This window comes from Oncorhynchus clarkii, chromosome 18 (genome assembly GCF_045791955.1).
Source record: "Oncorhynchus clarkii lewisi isolate Uvic-CL-2024 chromosome 18, UVic_Ocla_1.0, whole genome shotgun sequence".
NCBI classification, from domain to species: domain Eukaryota; kingdom Metazoa; phylum Chordata; class Actinopteri; order Salmoniformes; family Salmonidae; genus Oncorhynchus; species Oncorhynchus clarkii.
In genome coordinates this window covers 66,619,432-66,637,765 of record NC_092164.1, presented here as the reverse complement: position 1 = coordinate 66,637,765, position 18,334 = coordinate 66,619,432, and the positions used below count along the sequence as shown (strand labels likewise).

Below are 18,334 nucleotides of genomic sequence, written 5' to 3'. Positions count from 1 at the left end.
TATGCTCTTTATGTATGTATACTGTAGTCTGACATATCAGTAGATACACTATGCTCTTTATGTATGTACTGTATACTGTAGTCTGACATATCAGTAGATACACTATGCTCTTTCTGTATGTATACTGTAGTCTGACATATCAGTAGATACACTATGCTCTTTATGTATGTATACTGTAGTCTGACATATCAGTAGATACACTATGCTCTTTCTGTATGTACTGTAGTCTGACATATCAGTAGATACACTATGCTCTGTATGTATGTACTGTATACTGTAGTCTGACATATCAGTAGGCCTTTGTTACTCAGTGATTGTTGGCCAATGTTACAATGTCATTTCATATTGGAAGAAAATAGATTACTTTAGCTTACTGTAACCAATCATATCATATTTGTGGGTCTTCTGCTTAGAGATGACCAGGCCATGGTGGAAGAGATGACCAGGTCATGGTGGAAGAGATGACCAGGCCATGGTGGAAGAGATGACCAGGCCATGGTGGAAGAGATGACCAGGCCATGGTGGAAGAGATGACCAGGCCATGGTGGAAGAGATGACCAGGCCATGGTGGAAGAGATGACCAGGCCATGGTGGAAGAGATGACCAGGCCATGGTGGAAGAGATGACCAGGCCATGGTGGAAGACTCCGGCTGTTCACACCAGAACAGGAGACCGGCTAGTGTGAACATGGTGGTGGCAAACAATACCATTAGACTAGGAGAAATCCAGAACCACATATTTGCAGACACAATATTCAATAACATTCACCAGGTGGGCTTGTCTACATTGGACCGTGTGTTACAGCACAACCGAATCCACATGAAACAGGTCTACAGGGGAGCCATCTGAGCGAAACTCAGAGAGGGTTACAGAACAGAGCTATGAATATGTGCAAGTAAGTACTAAACTGTGAATTTACTATCATATCAGCACTGTATAGACACATTACTGTGCTGTAATCCAGTGTATTGTGCCTCACCATATTGACTGCTCTCGGTCTATGTCACATATTGTCTTGTCTGTTTCAGAGAGTCTTGGAGCTGGATGCCGTTGCTATTCAGCACGTTTATATTTGCATTAATGAGTCTGGCTTCAACCGAGCCAAAAGAACGGGACGGGGATGGAACATTATTGTGCCATTGTGAATGTCCCTGGACAGCTTGGAGGGAATATCACCATGTGTGCAGTCGTTAGCCAACAAAGCGTCCTCCATCACCATGCCAACTTTGGTCCCTACAACACCGCCCTTCTCATCACATTCCTGGACACACTACATGGCATCCTCATTCCAGCCGAGCAGAGGGGTGGACCAGAGCAGACCAGGTATGTTGTTATCTGGGACAGCACGAGTTTCCACCGGGCTTCTCTGGTCTGCAACTGGTGCATCGACCACCCACAATGTACTGTTCTATACCTCCCACCATATTCCCCATTCCTAAACACAATTGAAGAGTTTTTTTCGGCATGGCGACGGAAGGTGTATGACCGCCAATCCCCTCACACGCATGCGTCTCCTCCAGGCAATGGAGGATGGATGTGGTGAAGTTGATGTTGGGGGCTTTCAGCGGCTGGATCCGTCACTCCAGAAGAACATCACTTGTGATGTAGATTAGGTGCTGTTTATCCAGGGAGAACATGGCTTGTGATGTAGATGAGGTGCTGTTTATCCAGGGAGAACATGGCTTGTGATGTAGATGAGGTGCTGTTTAGCCAGGGAGAACATGGCTTGTGATGTAGATGAGGTGCTGTTTATCCAGGGAGAACATGGCTTGTGATGTAGATGAGGTGCTGTTTAGCCAGGGAGGACATGGCTTGTGATGTAGATGAGGTGCTGTTTATCCAGGGAGAACATGGCTTGTGATGTAGATGAGGTGCTGTTTAGCCAGGGAGGACATGGCTTGTGATGTAGATGAGGTGCTGTTTAGCCAGGGAGAACATGGCTTGTGATGTAGATGAGGTGCTGTTTATCCAGGGAGAACATGGCTTGTGATGTAGATGAGGTGCTGTTTAGCCAGGGAGAACATAACTTGTGATGTAGACGAGGTGCTGTTTAGCCAGGGAGAACATGGCTTGTGATGTAGATGAGGTGCTGTTTAGCCAGGGAGAACATCGCTTGTGATGTAGATGGGGTGCTGTTTAGCCAGGGAGAACATGGCTTGTGATGTAGATGAGGTGCTGTTTAGCCAGGGAGAACATGGCTTGTGATGTAGATGAGGTGCTGTTTAGCCAGGGAGAACATGGCTTGTGATGTAGATGAGGTGCTGTTTAGCCAGGGAGAACATGGCTTATGATGTAGATGAGGTGCTGTTTAGCCAGGGAGGACATGGCTTGTGATGTGGGATGAGGTGCTGTTTAGCCAGGGAGAACATCACTTGTGATGTAGATGAGGTGCTGTTTAGCCAGGGAGAACATGGCCTGTGATGTAGAAGAAGTGCTGTTTAGCCAGGGAGAACATGGCTTGTGATGTACATGAGGTGCTGTTTAGCCAGGGAGGACATGCCTTGTGATGTACATGAGGTGCTGTTTAGCCAGGGAGAACATGGCTTGTGATGTAGATGAGGTGCTGTTTAGCCAGGGAGAACATAACTTGTGATGTAGACGAGGTGCTGTTTAGCCAGGGAGGACATGGCTTGTGATGTAGAAGAGGTGCTGTTTAGCCAGGGAGAACATGGCTTGTGATGTAGATGAGGTGCTGTTTAGCCAGGGAGAACATGGCTTGTGATGTAGAAGAGGTGCTGTTTATCCAGGGAGAACATGGCTTGTGATGTAGATGAGGTGCTGTTTAGCCAGGGAGGACATGGCTTGTGATGTAGATGAGGTGCTGTTTAGTCAGACCAAAATAGAAAGCAGGATGCAGCCTAATGTCTGTCTTACAGTTTGCACATGTTTTTGTCTTTTTGTGTTTAGAGTTTTGAAGGAATGAGCTACTTTCATGTTTTATTTTTGTACAGAAAACTCGTTATCTTACTGAATGTTTTTCCTGGTTTTCTCCTGTTGGGTTTGGAAAGTGTTACATACGAAACACAAGTGTTCAAAAATACTGCATTTTGGAAATAAATGACAATGTTTTTGTTACTGTATTGCATTTGTGTGTTTATTTATGTATATTTGAGTAGGTGTACATTACTGTAACAATATTTTACAACCGGCTACAGTGTCACACTGACAATGCAAAAGGCATAAACCTACTGCTGGGATATTCATAGTAGTGTTTGTGTTGATCACATCATAAACCTACTGCTGGGATATTCATAATGTTTTGTGTTGATCAGTGTGGTGTTTGGTAGACAGATCCATTCATACGACATGTGTCATTTTGATGCAAAGAAAACATTTTGGAAGGAGCTAAAACAGTTTTGAATGCAGTGTTTGCTTTTGCTATGAGTTTGTAGAGTGTGTTTAGCTTTTTGGGAAAATGGCCCAAAGATTCAGCAAACGTGTGTGTGTGTGTAAACAATTGTTGCAAACTGTAAATATCTGCCTTTTGGCCTATTTCAGCATACTGGAACTAAACAACTAACTCAATAAAATATGATGACCTGAAACTCTAAAAGGTTAAACCAAAGGCAAATTGTCTATTGATAATATAAAGAGGGTAAAAAAATATATTTCAAAACTACAGGTCTCAACATTTAATCAAGACGATCCTGTGTTGGCTCAAGCCTGATTCCACCTCATTCTAGATAAATATTTCACTCAAATGTATGTTAGATTTCTCGTAGTGATTAACCAACATGTCAGTGCCCCCCCCCCCCCCCCCCCAACTGGTTATTAATTAACTAATTGACCTAGTCAGGTTCAATTAATTGATTTATTTATTTTTGTTTATCTATCTACTTTGAAGGACTACAGCAGTAAAATGATTTGGTCAGACAGTTCTGCAGCATAGGCTACTTAGGCAGGCTAGACATATAGGATGACTAAGACCGTACAGTATGGGGAGCGTATAAACCACATAGCCAAAAGTATGTGGATACGCCCATCAAATTAGTGGATTCGGCTATTTCAGACACACCCGTTGCTGACAGGTGTATAAAATCAGGCACAAAGCCATGCAATCTCCATAGACAAACATTGTCAGTAGAATGGCCCTTACTGAAGAGCTTAGTGACTTTCAACGTGGCACCGTCATTGGGATGCCACCTTTCCAACAAGTCACTTTGTCAAATATCTGCCCTGCTAGAGCTCCCCCAGTCAACTGTGAGCGCTGTTATTGTGGAGTGGAAATGTCTAGGAGCAACAACGGCTTAGCCGCAAACTGGTAGACCCCACAAGCTCACAGAAAGGGACCGCCGAGTGCTGAAGCGTGTAAAAGTTGTCTGTCCTCGGTTGCAACACTCAGTACCGAGTTCCAAACTGTCTCTGGACGCAACATTAGCACAATAACTGTTCTTCGTGAGCTTCAATAAATGGGTTTCCATGGCCGAGCAGCCACACACAAGCCTAAGATCACCATCGCGCAATGCCAGGCCTCCGCTGGAGTGATGTAAAGCTCGCTGCCATTGGACTCTGGAGTGATTAATCACGCTTCACAATCAGCAGTCCGATGGACGAATATGGGTTTGGTCGATGCCAGGAGAAACCCTAACTGCCCCATTGCATAGTGCCAACTGTAAAGTTTGGTGGAGGAGGAATAATAATACTGTACTGGAGCTGTTTTTCATGGTTCGGCCTAGGCCCCTCAGTTCCAGTGAAGGGAAATCTTAATGCTACAGAATACAATCACATTCTAGATTATTCTATTCTTTCAACTTTGTGGTAACAGTTTGGGGAAGGCCGTTTCTTGTTTCAGCATGACAATGCCTCCGTGCACAAAGCGAGATCCATAAAGAAATGGTTGGTTGAGATCGGTGTGGAAGAACTTGACTGGCCTGCGCCGGGACCTCAACCCCATCGAACGCCTTTGGGATGATACTCTTGTGGCTGAATGGAAGCAAGTTCCCGCAGCAATGTTCTAACATCTAGTGGAAAGCCTTCCCAGAAGAGTGGAGGCTGTTATGGCAGCAATGTTCCAACATCTAGTGGAAATCCTTCCCAGAAGAGTGGAGGCTGTTATGGCAGCAATGTTCCAACATCTAGTGGAAATCCTTCCCAGAAGAGTGGAGGCTGTTATAGCAGCAATGTTCCAACATCTAGTGGAAATCCTTCCCAGAAGAGTGGAGGCTGTTATGGCAGCAATGTTCCAACATCTAGTGGAAATCCTTCCCAGAAGAGTGGAGGCTGTTATAGCAGCAATGTTCCAACATCTAGTGGAAAGCCTTCCCAGTAGAGTGGAGGCTGTTATAGCAGCAATGTTCCAACATCTAGTGGAAAGCCTTCCCAGAAGAGTGGAGGCTGTTATAGCAGCAATGTTCCAACATCTCCTGGAAAGCCTTCCCAGAAGAGTGGAGGCTGTTATAGCAGCAAAGGGGGGGACCAACTATATATTAATGCCCATGATTTTGGAATGAGATGTTCGATGAGCAGGTGTCCACATACTTTTGGTCATATAGTGTATATAACGTTAGGTTTGGCTGGCAGACTGCTTCTGCTTGAGCAGAGATGAGATGATGACTTTATGGAATTAAAAATAATAAATAAATAAATATACAAACAAACAAATAAAACCCCATTTGAAATATTCTATTATTTTGTAGTAATTTCCTATTGATTTCTACCCAATGTGGACCTGACAGAGAGACAAGGGAATGTTTTCAATGTTTTGAATGATCTCAATTTTTTTGCTTTGGAATTTACATTGAAAAGCTTTATTTCATAATAAACCGAACCAACCTTAAAAAGCACTTATCGCTCAGCATTAGTTTTCATCCAAAAACAATGAGGGACCACATCTTCAGTGGGAGCAGAATTTAACACAACACAGGACAATTTTGATCTGGATTAAATGTTCTTAAAAACTGGGGCTCAGGGGACGGTTTCTCTTTGGTTTAAAAGGCAGATCTGACAGAGCAACTTGTTTCTGTTATCTTCTTACACCCTGCCAGAGGAGTGTACAGACCCACTGGCCGTAATAAAAAAATATTCTGATGAAACAGTTACATTTAATTACAATGAATTTGGCAAAAAAAAATACATTGATCATACAGTCGAATTCAGTTCACAACATTTAGTCAATAAAGATATCCGTCAAATAAAGCTCTGATTGTAAAAAGTTGAATGTCTGACTTAAAAGATAGATCTACTCTTTTTCTCCATGGTGAAGTCAGCCTCGTTGCCCTTCTGGTAGTCTGCCTCCGGTGTCTGACACCCATTCCAGTCCGGCTCAGAGCACCTCTTCTTGGGTGAGGCATGGAGGCTTCCCCGATGACTGATCCTCAGCACCCGGATGGCTATCAGGTAAAAGATCTCACACACGTTGAGCACTATACACACAGCCGACGCCCCTACCATGAAGTAGGTAAACACCCTCTTCTCTGTGGGCCGGCTGTTGTAGCAATCCACCTGGTTAGGACAAGGCCAGAGGTCACACATGACGCGTCGCGGCAGGTCAAAGTTGTTGTAGATGAGATGCAGGAGGTAGAGGAACGCCACCTCGATGGCCGTCTTGAAGAAGAGGCTGAGGAGATATGTCCACCAGAGTCCTCCGTGCTTCTGTCCTGTGTTGTCGTAGAGACGGGCGTTCTCGCCGTGCGTGATGCGGTACTTGCGCTCACGTTCCTCGCGGTACGCCACGTGCAACACGACCATGAAAGAGGGACAGGTGATGAAGATGAGCTGAAGTGCCCAGAGCCGGGTGTGAGAGACAGGGAAGAAGTGGTCGTAACAGGCGTTGGCGCAGCCGGGTTGGCGGGTGTTGCAGTCAAAGTCTTTCTGATCGTCAATCCAGACGCGTTCTGCGGCCACGACGAAGACCATGACTCGAAACACGAAGACCACGGAGAGCCAGATGCGTCCAAATACAGTGGAATACTTATTGACCCCGCTAAGCAGGGCCTCTAACGTCTTCCAGTCCATGGTGAGATTGGAGTGGGATGCCCTTCTTTCACCTTTGAACTTTCACCAACAGATGCGTGGATGAGCTTCTGTCTTTGGACTTTTAATGGAAAGCTGGGGGACGAAGAGAAGGCGATGAATTAATAAGTGTGTGAACGACCATGGTATGGATTGAGCCAGTCCATGCGCCATTTCAGGGAAAGGGAACTACCTAAAATGAAGTTCCTGACCTATAACACTGGCATCACCGTTACCTGCCCTACTGGATGGCTACATATTGACAGGTAGAAATGCTTTCTCAATTAAGTTTTAAACAGCGTGAAAAGGCTGAACAACATATAATATTTATTTATAACTCTTCAATGTCACATAGAAATACATTTCTTTCTTCTTTTTCTTTTAAAAGATCTGCCTTTTATTTAGACTCTGATCAAGCTTTTCATCCAAATTCCCCTGTGACTCTCTCTCTCCATCTTCTGAAGCTGTTTTTTTCATAAAGGAAGGTTTGTTTGTTTTTTGTTTTTTTTAAAGAAACGACTGCTTTATCAAAACACTCTTTGCCTTCCATCAAGAGTCTAAAAAAAAATCACAAAATCACACTTTGTTGTTACCAGGATTTCATAGAACATCTTGGGCATAGACGTCAGTTCAACACCTAGTTTTGATTTACATTTGGTTGAGTTGTCAATGTAAAATCAACCCCCAAAAAATGTCAGTATGTCATTGGAGTTGTCAATGGTTGAGTTGTCAATGTAAAATCAACCCCAGAAAATGTCAGTTTTCATCGTTGACATAACGTCATCACATTGATTGTTGTGGTTTGAAATGACGTGGAAACAACATGGAATGATATTCGAAAAAAAACAAGTCAATGACCATTTGTTTGTTGCTCAACACACATCCTTTAGAGGCATTTGAAAGTCACGTTAAAATCCTTCAAACACACAAAAAAAGTGACTCGTATCAATATTACTTATTGATTTAATAGCCCTACTCACAGTTATTTCAGATCACTGAGCTGATGTTCCGTCCATCTTAGCCTCGGCCGTCTCTCCCTGTTCCAACTTCAGTCTGATTTGACTATAGAACACCAGGGGTTTAACAAGGGCCAGTCTATGCCTGGACGTTGTGGTTTAAACCACAATCTAGAGGTGTGGTCTGCAAGCTATTGGAATCAGTTCGGCTCTTTGTCACTAGCCAGTTAGTGATGCAATACCCTATTCAAATCAAATGCACTGTCAACATCGGAGTTGTCATGGTGACTAAGTGTCCCCCACACACGCAGGTGAGTATGGTTTTGGTATCACCCTACGTCTGCCTAGACGCCCTCCTGTATCCGGCCCTGACACAGATTTCGAGATAAACGTGATTCCAAACAGGAAAGCTGATCCTTTAAATGCCAGGACAGCTGGAGCCATGGTACGGAGGTACCAGGATGTAGACACAGGGCACTCCAGTCCCGCAGAGAACTGATAGGGTGACCCTTATGATGATTCATATTATTCTATTATATCGTTTTTTTTATTGATACTCAAACAAATCTGCCTTGTAGGTACAGTCAGCTTCCCAAAGCGGCGTTCATGCCCATTCAGCAATGTACACTTGTACATTTACATTTGACTCATTCAGCAGACAAAGACGTCTCTTATGTAGACTGACTAGACAGTTCATTCAGCAGGCTCTTATCTAGACTGACTAGACAGTTCATTCAGCTAGGGAAGGTGTCATGGACTGGGCAGACTTCATGGACTTGGCAGACTTCATGGACTGGGCAGACTTCATGGACTTGGCAGACTTCATGGACTTGGCAGACTTCCTGGACTGGGCAGACTTCACGGACTGGGCAGACTTCATGAACTGGGCAGACTTCATGGACTTGGCAGACTTCATGGACTTGGCAGACTTCATGGACTTGGCAGACTTCATGGACTGGGCAGACTTCACGGACTGGGCAGACTTCATGGACTGGGCAGACTTCATGGACTTGGCAGACTTCATGGACTGGGCAGACTTCACGGACTGGGCAGACTTCATGGACTGGGCAGACTTCATGGACTTGGCAGACTTCATGGACTTGGCAGACTTCATGGACTGGGCAGACTTCACGGACTGGGCAGACTTCATGGACTTGGCAGACTTCATGGACTTGGCAGACTTCATGGACTTGGCAGACTTCATGGACTGGGCAGACTTCACGGACTGGGCAGACTTCATGGACTTGGCAGACTTCATGGACTGGGCAGACTTCATGGACTGGGCAGACTTCGTGCACTGGGCAGACTTCATGGACTGGGCAAACTTCATGGACTGGGCAGACTGCACGGACTGGGCAGACTTCACGGACTGGGCAGACTTCATGGACTGGGCATACTTCACGGACTGGGCAGACTTCACGGACTGGGCAGACTTCACAGACTGGGCAGACTTCACGGACTGGGCAGACTTCACGGACTGGGCAGACTGCACGGACTGGGCAAACTTCACGGACTGGGCAGACTTCATTGACTGGGCAGACTTCATGGACTGGGCAGACTTCACGGACTGGGCAGACTTCGTGCACTGGCCAGATCACTTAGGAGTGGTCATTCAATCTAGATAGTACAGTCTATCACCCCCCGCTTACTGACCACTTCCATTCTAATGCTGCTAACCTGTACATTAAACTATTATATAATTCATTTCGTTATCAAGGTGTGTCATTTTGTGGTTCTCTTTCATTGCAGGTGTTCGCAAGCTGCATGCCACGTGCACAAGGGAGGGAAACATGTTACATTAAGATCCATGTGCCGTTTTTTAGAGGGGCTCTTCAACAAACTTAATTCAAAGTTTATACGTCAACGTATGATCATTGTCTGTGAGATTGTTTCATAAAATATGTGATCCAATAAATGACATTGTGTAAAGGGTTGAAAGTGTACTACTCAGTTCAACACCTAACGGAGCGCTGTTTCACCTGCTGTGGTGGTTGCAGACAGTATGTACTGTAAAATGGCCTATAAATGGTTGCTGGAATGAATAAGAGGCTTTGGATCCAATCTGATTTACTTTTTTTTATTTAATTGTGCCCAATATATCCATGTCCAAATTACATAAGTTGAAAATCATTATGATATTTTTGCTAAAAATGAAAGAATTTAAAAAATATATATTTACAGAAGACAACAAAAATAGTTCATAGGTCATATTAAAATGTTTTATTTCACATTAGAACAATCTTTACGCTTGAAATTATATTACACATGGTATCAAAGAGCATATCAATAACTGAAGACTACAAATCAATCAATCAAATTCATTTATAAAGCCCTTTTACATCAGCCGATGTCACAAAGTGCTGTACAGAAACCCAGCCTAAAACCCCAAACAACAAGCAATGCAGGTGTAGAAGCACGGTGGCTAGGAAAAACTCCCTAGAAAGGCCAGAACCTTGGAAGAAACCTAGAGAGGAACCAGGCTCTGAGGGGTGGCCAGTCCTCTTCTGGCTGTGCCGGGTGGAGATTATAACAGAACATGGCCAAGATGTTTAAACGTTCATAGATGACCAGCAGGGTCAGATAATAATAATCACAGTGGTTGTAGAGGGTGCAACAGGTCAGCAACAGGTCAGCACCTCAGGAGTACATGTCAGTTGGCTTTTCATAGCTGATCATTCAGAGTTAGAGACAGTTGTCCCAGTCCACCTGTTCCCAGTCCACCTGTCCCCAGTCCACCTGTCCCCAGTCCAAATAACAGATAAGATGTCATTCTCTAATAATGAATGACTAAACATATCAAAAGTGACTTTGCAAACAACATTTTGGAGTATCAGACTCCTTGAAATGTATATTTTATAGTCTAAACAGTGCATGTGCCTTTGACACAGATATGGCAGAATGGTGTCACAGACATGGCAGAATGGTGTCACAGACATGGCAAAATGGTGTCACAGACATGGCAGAATGGTGTCAAGGACAAGACAGAATGGTGTCAAGGACAAGACAGAATGGTGTCAAGGACGTGGCAGAATGATGTCACAGACATGGCAGAATGGTGTCAAGGACATTACAGAATGGTGTCACAGACATGACAGAATGGTGTCAAGGATGTGACAGAATGATGTCACAGATATGACAGAATGGTGTCAAGGACGTGACAGAATGATGTCACAGATATGACAGAATGGTGTCAAGGACAATACAGAATGGTCTCACAGATATGACAGAATGGTCTCACAGATATGACAGAATGGTTTCACAGATATGACAGAATGGTTTCACAGATATGACAGAATGGTCTCACGGATATGACAAAATGGTTTCACAGATATGACAGAATGGTTTCACAGATATGACAGAATGGTCTCACGGATATGACAGAATGGTTTCACAGATATGACAGAATGGTTTCACAGATATGACAGAATGGTCTCACGGATATGACAGAATGGTTTCACAGATATGACAGAATGGTTTCATAGACATGACAGAATGGTCTCACGGATATGACAGAATGGTTTCACAGATATGACAGAATGGTCTCACAGATATGACAGAATGGTTTCACAGATATGACAGAATGGTTTCACAGATATGACAGAATGGTTTCACAGATATGACAGAATGGTCTCACGGATATGACAGAATGGTTTCACAGATATGACAGAATGGTTTCACAGATATGACAGAATGGTATGTAGTGACAAACTTTCCGTAGGCTTTCTATTAGCTTTTGTTCCAGACCAGTACTAACACACAACTGATCAACTAATCATCAACGCCTTGATTAGATGCATCTGATCATGTATTAGTCCTGGGCTTGAACAAAAACCTGCAAAACCAGAAATAAAGATAACAGTCTTAGGAGATAACCACACTGTAACCCCAGTGCAGGGCTCTCTGTCTCATCTTCTCCAGTTCAGACCACTTTCAGACCACACATCTTTCCCTATCAGGGATATGGTAGCTGGCATTGTGAACGGGGAGGGACCTCTCCCTGACAGCACGGGGCCCTCCACCACCGATACACTCCCCTGCACCTCTTCCCCAGGAGGATTCACACAAAGCTAATCACCAGCATGAAGACTGTGAACACTCGCTTCTTTGTTGGCCTGGGGAACAAAAAGATCCACAGAATCATTTTTCTCTAGAACGTGAAATGAATCAATACAGTAGCTTGTGAAAGTATTCACCCCCCTTGGCATTTTTCCTAGTTTGTTGCCTTACAACCTGGAATTAAAATTGATTTTGTGGGGGGGTTTGTATCGTTTGATTTACACAACATGCCTACCACGTTGAAGATGCAAAATATGTATTATTGTAAAAAACAAAACAAGAAACAAGACAACAAAACTGAAAACGTGAGCGTACATCACCCCCTCAAAGTCAATAGTTTGTAGATCCACCTTTTGCAGCAATTACAGCTGCAAGTCTCTTGGGGATATGTCTCTTTAAGGTTGGCACATCTAGCCACTGGGATTTTTGCTCATCCTTCAAGGCAAATCCGCTCCAGCTCCTTCAAGTTGGATGGGGTTCCGCTGATGTACAGCTATCTAAGTCATACCACAGATTCTCAATTGGATTGAGGTTTGGGCTTTGACTAGGCCATTCCAAGACATCTAAATGTTTCCCCTTAAACCACTTGAGTGTTGCTTTAGCAGTGTGCTTAGGGTCATTGCCCTGCTCGAAGGTGAACCTCTGTCCCAGTCTCAAATCTCTGGAAGACTGAAATAGGTCTCCCTCAAGAATTTCCCTGTATTTATCGCCATCCATCATTCCTTAAATTCTGACCAGCTTCCCACTCCTTGCCGATGAAAAATATCCCCACAGCATGATGCTGCCACCACCATGCTTCACTGTGGGGATGGTGTTCTCAGGGTGATGAGAGGTGTTGGGTTTGCGCCAGACATAGTGTTTTCCTTGATGGTCAAAAGGCAACAATTTTAGTCTCATCTGACCAGAGTGCCTTCTTCCATATGTTAAGGGAGTCTCCCAAATGCCTTTTGGTGAACACCAAACGTGTTTGCTTATTTTTTTCTTTAAGCAATGGCTTTTTTCTGGCCACTCTTCCGTAAAGCTCAGCTCTGAGGAGTGTACGGCTTAAAGTGGTCCTATGGACAGATACTCCAATCTCCGTTGTGGAGCTTTGCAGCTTCTTCATGATTATCTTTGGTGTCTTTGTGGCCTCTCTGATTAATTCCCTCCTTGCCTGATCCGTGAGTTTTGGTGGGCGGCCCTCTCTTGGCAGATTTGTTGTGGTGCCATTTCTTTCCATTTTATAATAATGGATTTAATGGTGCTCCGCTCCATGGGATTTTCAAAGTTTCAGAAAAAAATGTATAACCCAACCCTGATCTGTACTTCACCACAACTTTGTCCCTGACCTGTTTGGAGAACTCCTTGGTCTTCATGGTGCCGTTTGCTTGGTGGTGCCCCTTGCTTAGTGGTGTTGCAGACTCTGGGGCCTTTCAGAACAGCTGTATATATACTGAGATCATGTGCCACGTCAAGTCTGCATGTGTTCAATCTAACTAATTATGTGACTTCTGAAGGTATTTGGTTACACCAGATCTTATTTAGGGGCTTCAAAGCAAAGGGGGTGAATATATATACACACACCACTTTTCTGTATTTTGTATTTGTTCTTTTTTTAAATAAGTTTTTTTTATTTTATTTCACTTCACCAATTTGGACTATTTTGAGTATGTCCATTATATGAAGTAGTAGTAGTAGTCATAGTAGTAGTAATAGTAGTAGTGGTGGTAGTAGTAGTAGTAGTAGTAGTAGTAGTAGTAGTAGTAGTAGTAGTAGTAGTAGTAGTAATAGTAGTAGTGGTGGTAGTAGTAGTAGTAGTAGTGGTAGTAGTAGTAGTAATAGTAGTAGTAGTAGTAGTAGTAGTAGTAATAGTAGTAGTAGTAGTAGTAGTAGTAGTAGTAGTAGTAATAGTAGTAGTAGTAATAGTAGTAGTAGTGGTAGTAGTAGTAGTAGTAGTAGTAGTAGTAGTGGTAATAGTAGTAGTAGTAATAGTAGTAGTAGTAATAGTAGTAGTAGTGGTAGTAGTAGTAGTGGTAGTAGTAGTAGTAATAGTAGTAGTAGTGGTAGTAGTAGTAGTAGTAGTAGTAGTAGTAGTAATAGTAGTAGTAGTAATAGTAGTAGTAGTAGTAGTAGTGGTAGTAGTAGTAGTAGTAGTAGTAGTAGTAGTAGTAATAGTAGTAGTAGTAATAGTAGTAGTAGTGGTAGTAGTAGTAGTAGTAGTAGTAGTAGTAGTGGTAATAGTAGTAGTAGTAATAGTAGTAGTAGTAATAGTAGTAGTAGTGGTAGTAGTAGTAGTGGTAGTAGTAGTAGTAATAGTAGTAGTAGTGGTAGTAGTAGTAGTAGTAGTAGTAGTAGTAGTAATAGTAGTAGTAGTAATAGTAGTAGTAGTAGTAGTAGTAGTGGTAATAGTAGTAGTAGTAATAGTAGTAGTAGTAGTAGTAGTAGTAGTAGTGGTAGTAGTAGTAGTAATAGTAGTAGTAGTGGTAGTAGTAGTAGTAATAGTAGTAGTAGTGGTAGTAGTAGTAGTAGTAGTAGTAGTAGTAATAGTAGTAGTAGTATTAGTAGTAGTAGTGGTAGTAGGCCTGCCTTTCTTCAGTTCAAGCCTCCAAAAGAACTGACAACTGGAACTAAGCCTCTTGACACACGTGTTGTCGAAGTTGTAACTCTTGCCACAACTGCCTCTAATTGCCTGTGGACTTCTACCCTTGGTTGAAAATACTCAAGTCAGGAAAAGTGTCTCTTTAAATAAAACTCACTCAGATGTGCCACCTAGCTCGAGGGAGTATTGCATACCCATACTGAGAGGACTAGCTAGGTAAACATACTTGCAACATCCTCAGCTTAGTGTTTGAGTAGATTAGGTGAGTGGCTGATAACAATTTATGACGCCGCAATCATAACCAAGTGGAATGTGGGGAGTTACCGCAAATGACTGGGGAAAATCTAGTTGAACAGTCCTCCAACTGGTAATTACTAGCGGGAAACTAATCTATAATCCTGAACTCCCACTGCTCCCACCTCTGATGTCAGTCACCTACTAAGTAAATGACCTTGAAAAAAATAATTTTCAACAGTAAAAATGCAATAACAAAACAAAAGCAATCTATTAATATGTTTTTTTTTAACACTATAATTTGTTTGCATGATAGCTGTACTTTTAGTTTATGATTTTTATCCAGCTTGTTGACTTTTAAGCCAATCAGCGTTTTTCAACAAGTTGAAACCGCGTGAATGCATCCAACTGGTATTTACGACTTCACAACTGGCAAATTCTCACCTCCCACTTGGTTTATGAACACAGCATTATAAAACGTTCACCATAGAGAGAAGGAGACTGATTCCAACCACAACAATGAGAATGGTGTGTAGTATAGAGAGGAAGAGAGAGACAGAGAGATTTGTTGGGTTGGAGAGTGAATGAAAAAAATGCAACTTCAGCATTTGCATGGCAATTTCAATGGTGTGTGTGTGTGTGTGTCTCTGTGGGTGTGTGTGTGTCTCTATGTGTGCGCGTGTGTGCGCACGTGTGTCTGCGTGTCTCTGTGGGTGTGTGTGTGTCTCTGTGTGTGTGTGTGTGTGTGTGTGTGTGTGTGTGTGTGTGTGTGTGTGTGTGTGTGTGTGTGTGTGTGTGTGTGTGTGTGTGTGTGTGAGTGCTGTGGGCTCATGCTGTGGGATCATGCCGATGAAAATACATAAAGACATACACAATGGCCAGTTTATTAGGTACCAGGTCGGACCCAGTTTTCCCCCAGAACAGCCTGAATTATTCGGGGCATGGAAACGTTGCACAATTGGTATCAAGGGACCTAACGTGTGCCAGGAAAACATTCTCCACACCATTACACCACCAGCCTGTACCGTTGACACCAGGTAGGATGGGGCCATGGACTCCTGCTGCTTACTCCAAACCCTGACTCTGCCATCAGCATGAACAGGAACCGGGATTCGTCTGACCAGGCAATGTTTTTCCACTCCTCAATTGTGGAGTGTTGGTGATCGCGTGCCCACTGGAGCCGCTTCTTCTTGTTTTTAGCTGATAGGAATGGAACCTGGTGTGGTCGTCTGCTGCAACAGCCCATCCGTGACGAGGTTCCGAGATGCCGTTTTGCACTGGCAAATACTGCGCCTTTATTTGCCTAGGATGTGGCCCGCCTTTTAGCTTAACCTATTCTTGCCATTCTGCTTCAACCTCTAATCAACAAGCTGCTGTCGCCCACAAATCTGCCGCTGACTGGATGTTTTTTGTTTGTCGCATCATACTCGGGTGATTTCTGTATTTTGAAAGTTATATTTCTTGAAAACTTGATTGCTGACAGGCAAAACATTTTGGGACTACGTCAGTAATAGACTAATGAAACAAATACCAGTAGATCGTTTTTGGGTGGACTTTTCGTTTAACCTTAACCTCTAGCCTAGCTAACCTTAGTCAGCTAGCTAAACTTAGCCAGCCAGCTAACATTAGAGTTAGCTACCTAGCTAACCTTAGCCAGCTAGCTAACATTAATTAGCCACCTAACTAACAGAGTTAGCCAGCTAGCTAACATTCGAGTTAGCCACCTAGCTAGCCTTAACCAGCTAGCTAACATTAGAGTTAGCCAGCTAGGTAACGTTAGGCACAACAAATTGGAATTCGTAACATTTCACATTTTCAGATTCATAACATATTGTACTTTTTTCAAAATCGTAACATATTGTATGTTTTGCTAAATTGTAACTAGCAACATATCATCTCCGCTGGCATTGTTTAGAGGTGTGACTAGACTGGTGCACCAACCTGTTCTTATTACAGATTACTGCACCTGTACATAGCCCATTTATAATTTAGCCCAAACAACTACCTCTCCCCCTACTGCATTTATTTATTTTGCTCCTTTGCACCCCATTATTTATATCTCTACTTTGCACTTTCTTCCACTGCAAATCTACCATTCCAGTGTTTTACTTGCTATATTGTATTTACTTTGCCACCATGGCCTTTTTTTTGCCTTTACCTCCCTTATCTCACCTCATTTGCTCACATCGTATATAGACTTGTTTGTACTGTATTATTGACTGTATGTTTGTTTTACTCCATGTGTAACTCTGTGTTGTTATATGTGTCGAACTGCTTTGCTTTATTCTTGTCCAGGTCGCAGTTGTAAATGAGAACTTGTTCTGTACTTGCCTACCTGGTTAAATAAAGGTGAAATAAAAACTAAAAATCTTGTCAACCCAGAGAGCTGTCATCATCGATGGAAGTGGATGGCTCGGACACTTCCGGTTCTTCCTCTTCGCTGCTCGAATCAGCAAATGGGGGCTCATCTTGTCTCTGTGAATGTATGTCCCTGGAGGCTTGTTTTTCTCCACAGTGGCTGACGGACATTGCTGCACGCTGATATATTTCAGCAGAGAATCACTTTGACTTAAAGATTTAGCCTCTTTTCTTATTAGTTGAAGATTAGTTTTTGTCTCTTAGACATGGTTGCAAATCTCTATAGCTTCATTTTTTAGCTTAAATGATTTCCACTTGTAGCTAGCTAACGTTAACAAGCTAGGTTAGGCCTTAATAATTTTCATCACACAAACATTTTTAAAAAACAATACAATAGTTTAATTGTCAGATTACGTTGATAATCCTGTGTGAAAACACACATCACCATAGATACCAAGGTTAGTGGGAGTGAACTTTGGGAGAAGCGAGAATGAGTTGGAGGTGGGAACTGCAGCAATGGCTATGAGCTGGCGGCTTCAGGGGCGCCGGAGGACGGCAGCCAATTTCCAAAATGTTGCCCCAAATTCAAGGTTAGGTGACAACCTAATCTTGTTTAATGGGAGGGCCAGCCCTGGCTGCTACTGGGATGTGGGACAGCAGGGTCGCCTAGGCGTTAGAGACAGGTAGCCTAGTGGTTACTAGGCTACCTGCTCTAACCACTGGGCTACTAGTAACCTAAAGGTTGCAAGTTCAAATCCCTGAGCTGACAAGGTACAAATCTGTCTTTCTGTCCCTGAACAGGCAGTTAACACACTTCTCCTAGGCCATCATTGAAAATAAGAATTTGTTCCTAACTGACTTGCCTAGTTAAATGAAGGTAAAAATAAATCTATGATAATTTGGTTGCTCTAAATGATTTTGACCAGCAGGTGTCAACTGTGTTGGTCAAAGCCTAGAGTAGTGAACCTATTTTCGACACAATAGACTGGAAAACCTCAACGCTTGAGGAAGCTTTATTTCTCCACCACTAAATGTGTAATAATACAAAATGCACTGAGACCAGGTTCACAATATCAACTTTTTTTCCCCCAGCACTGAATGTCTTAATAATAAATGAATAACATTTTTCATTTTTACCTCCCAGATGAATAACTTCCTAGTTATATCATTCCGGGGCAGTGTGGTTGGGGTTAGAGGTCAG

The 18,334-nt window shown here is 43.0% G+C and overlaps 2 protein-coding genes across 2 annotated transcripts; both read right to left on the bottom strand.

Annotated features, from left to right (window-relative positions):
• Nucleotides 1–6,165: 6,165 nt before the first annotated feature.
• On the bottom strand, nt 6,166–6,954 carry LOC139372775 (gap junction beta-3 protein-like). The gene has a single exon (XM_071112576.1). The coding sequence runs from the start codon at nt 6,952–6,954 to the stop codon at nt 6,166–6,168; it is 789 nt and encodes a 262-aa protein (XP_070968677.1).
• A 1,683-nt stretch (nt 6,955–8,637) lies between these two features.
• On the bottom strand, nt 8,638–9,453 carry LOC139372397 (uro-adherence factor A-like). Its single transcript, XM_071112106.1, has one exon. It carries the CDS (start codon nt 9,451–9,453, stop codon nt 8,638–8,640), a length of 816 nt encoding a protein of 271 aa, XP_070968207.1.
• Between the last annotated feature and the right edge of the window lie 8,881 nt (nt 9,454–18,334).

Bases quoted from the DNA above. Each gene is read 5' to 3' on its own strand.
- LOC139372775 (XM_071112576.1), bottom strand. From the start codon at position 6,954: ATGGACTGGAAGACGTTAGAGGCCCTGCTTAGCGGGGTCAATAAGTAT.
- LOC139372397 (XM_071112106.1), bottom strand. From the start codon at position 9,453: ATGAAGTCTGCCCAGTCAATGAAGTCTGCCCAGTCCGTGAAGTTTGCC.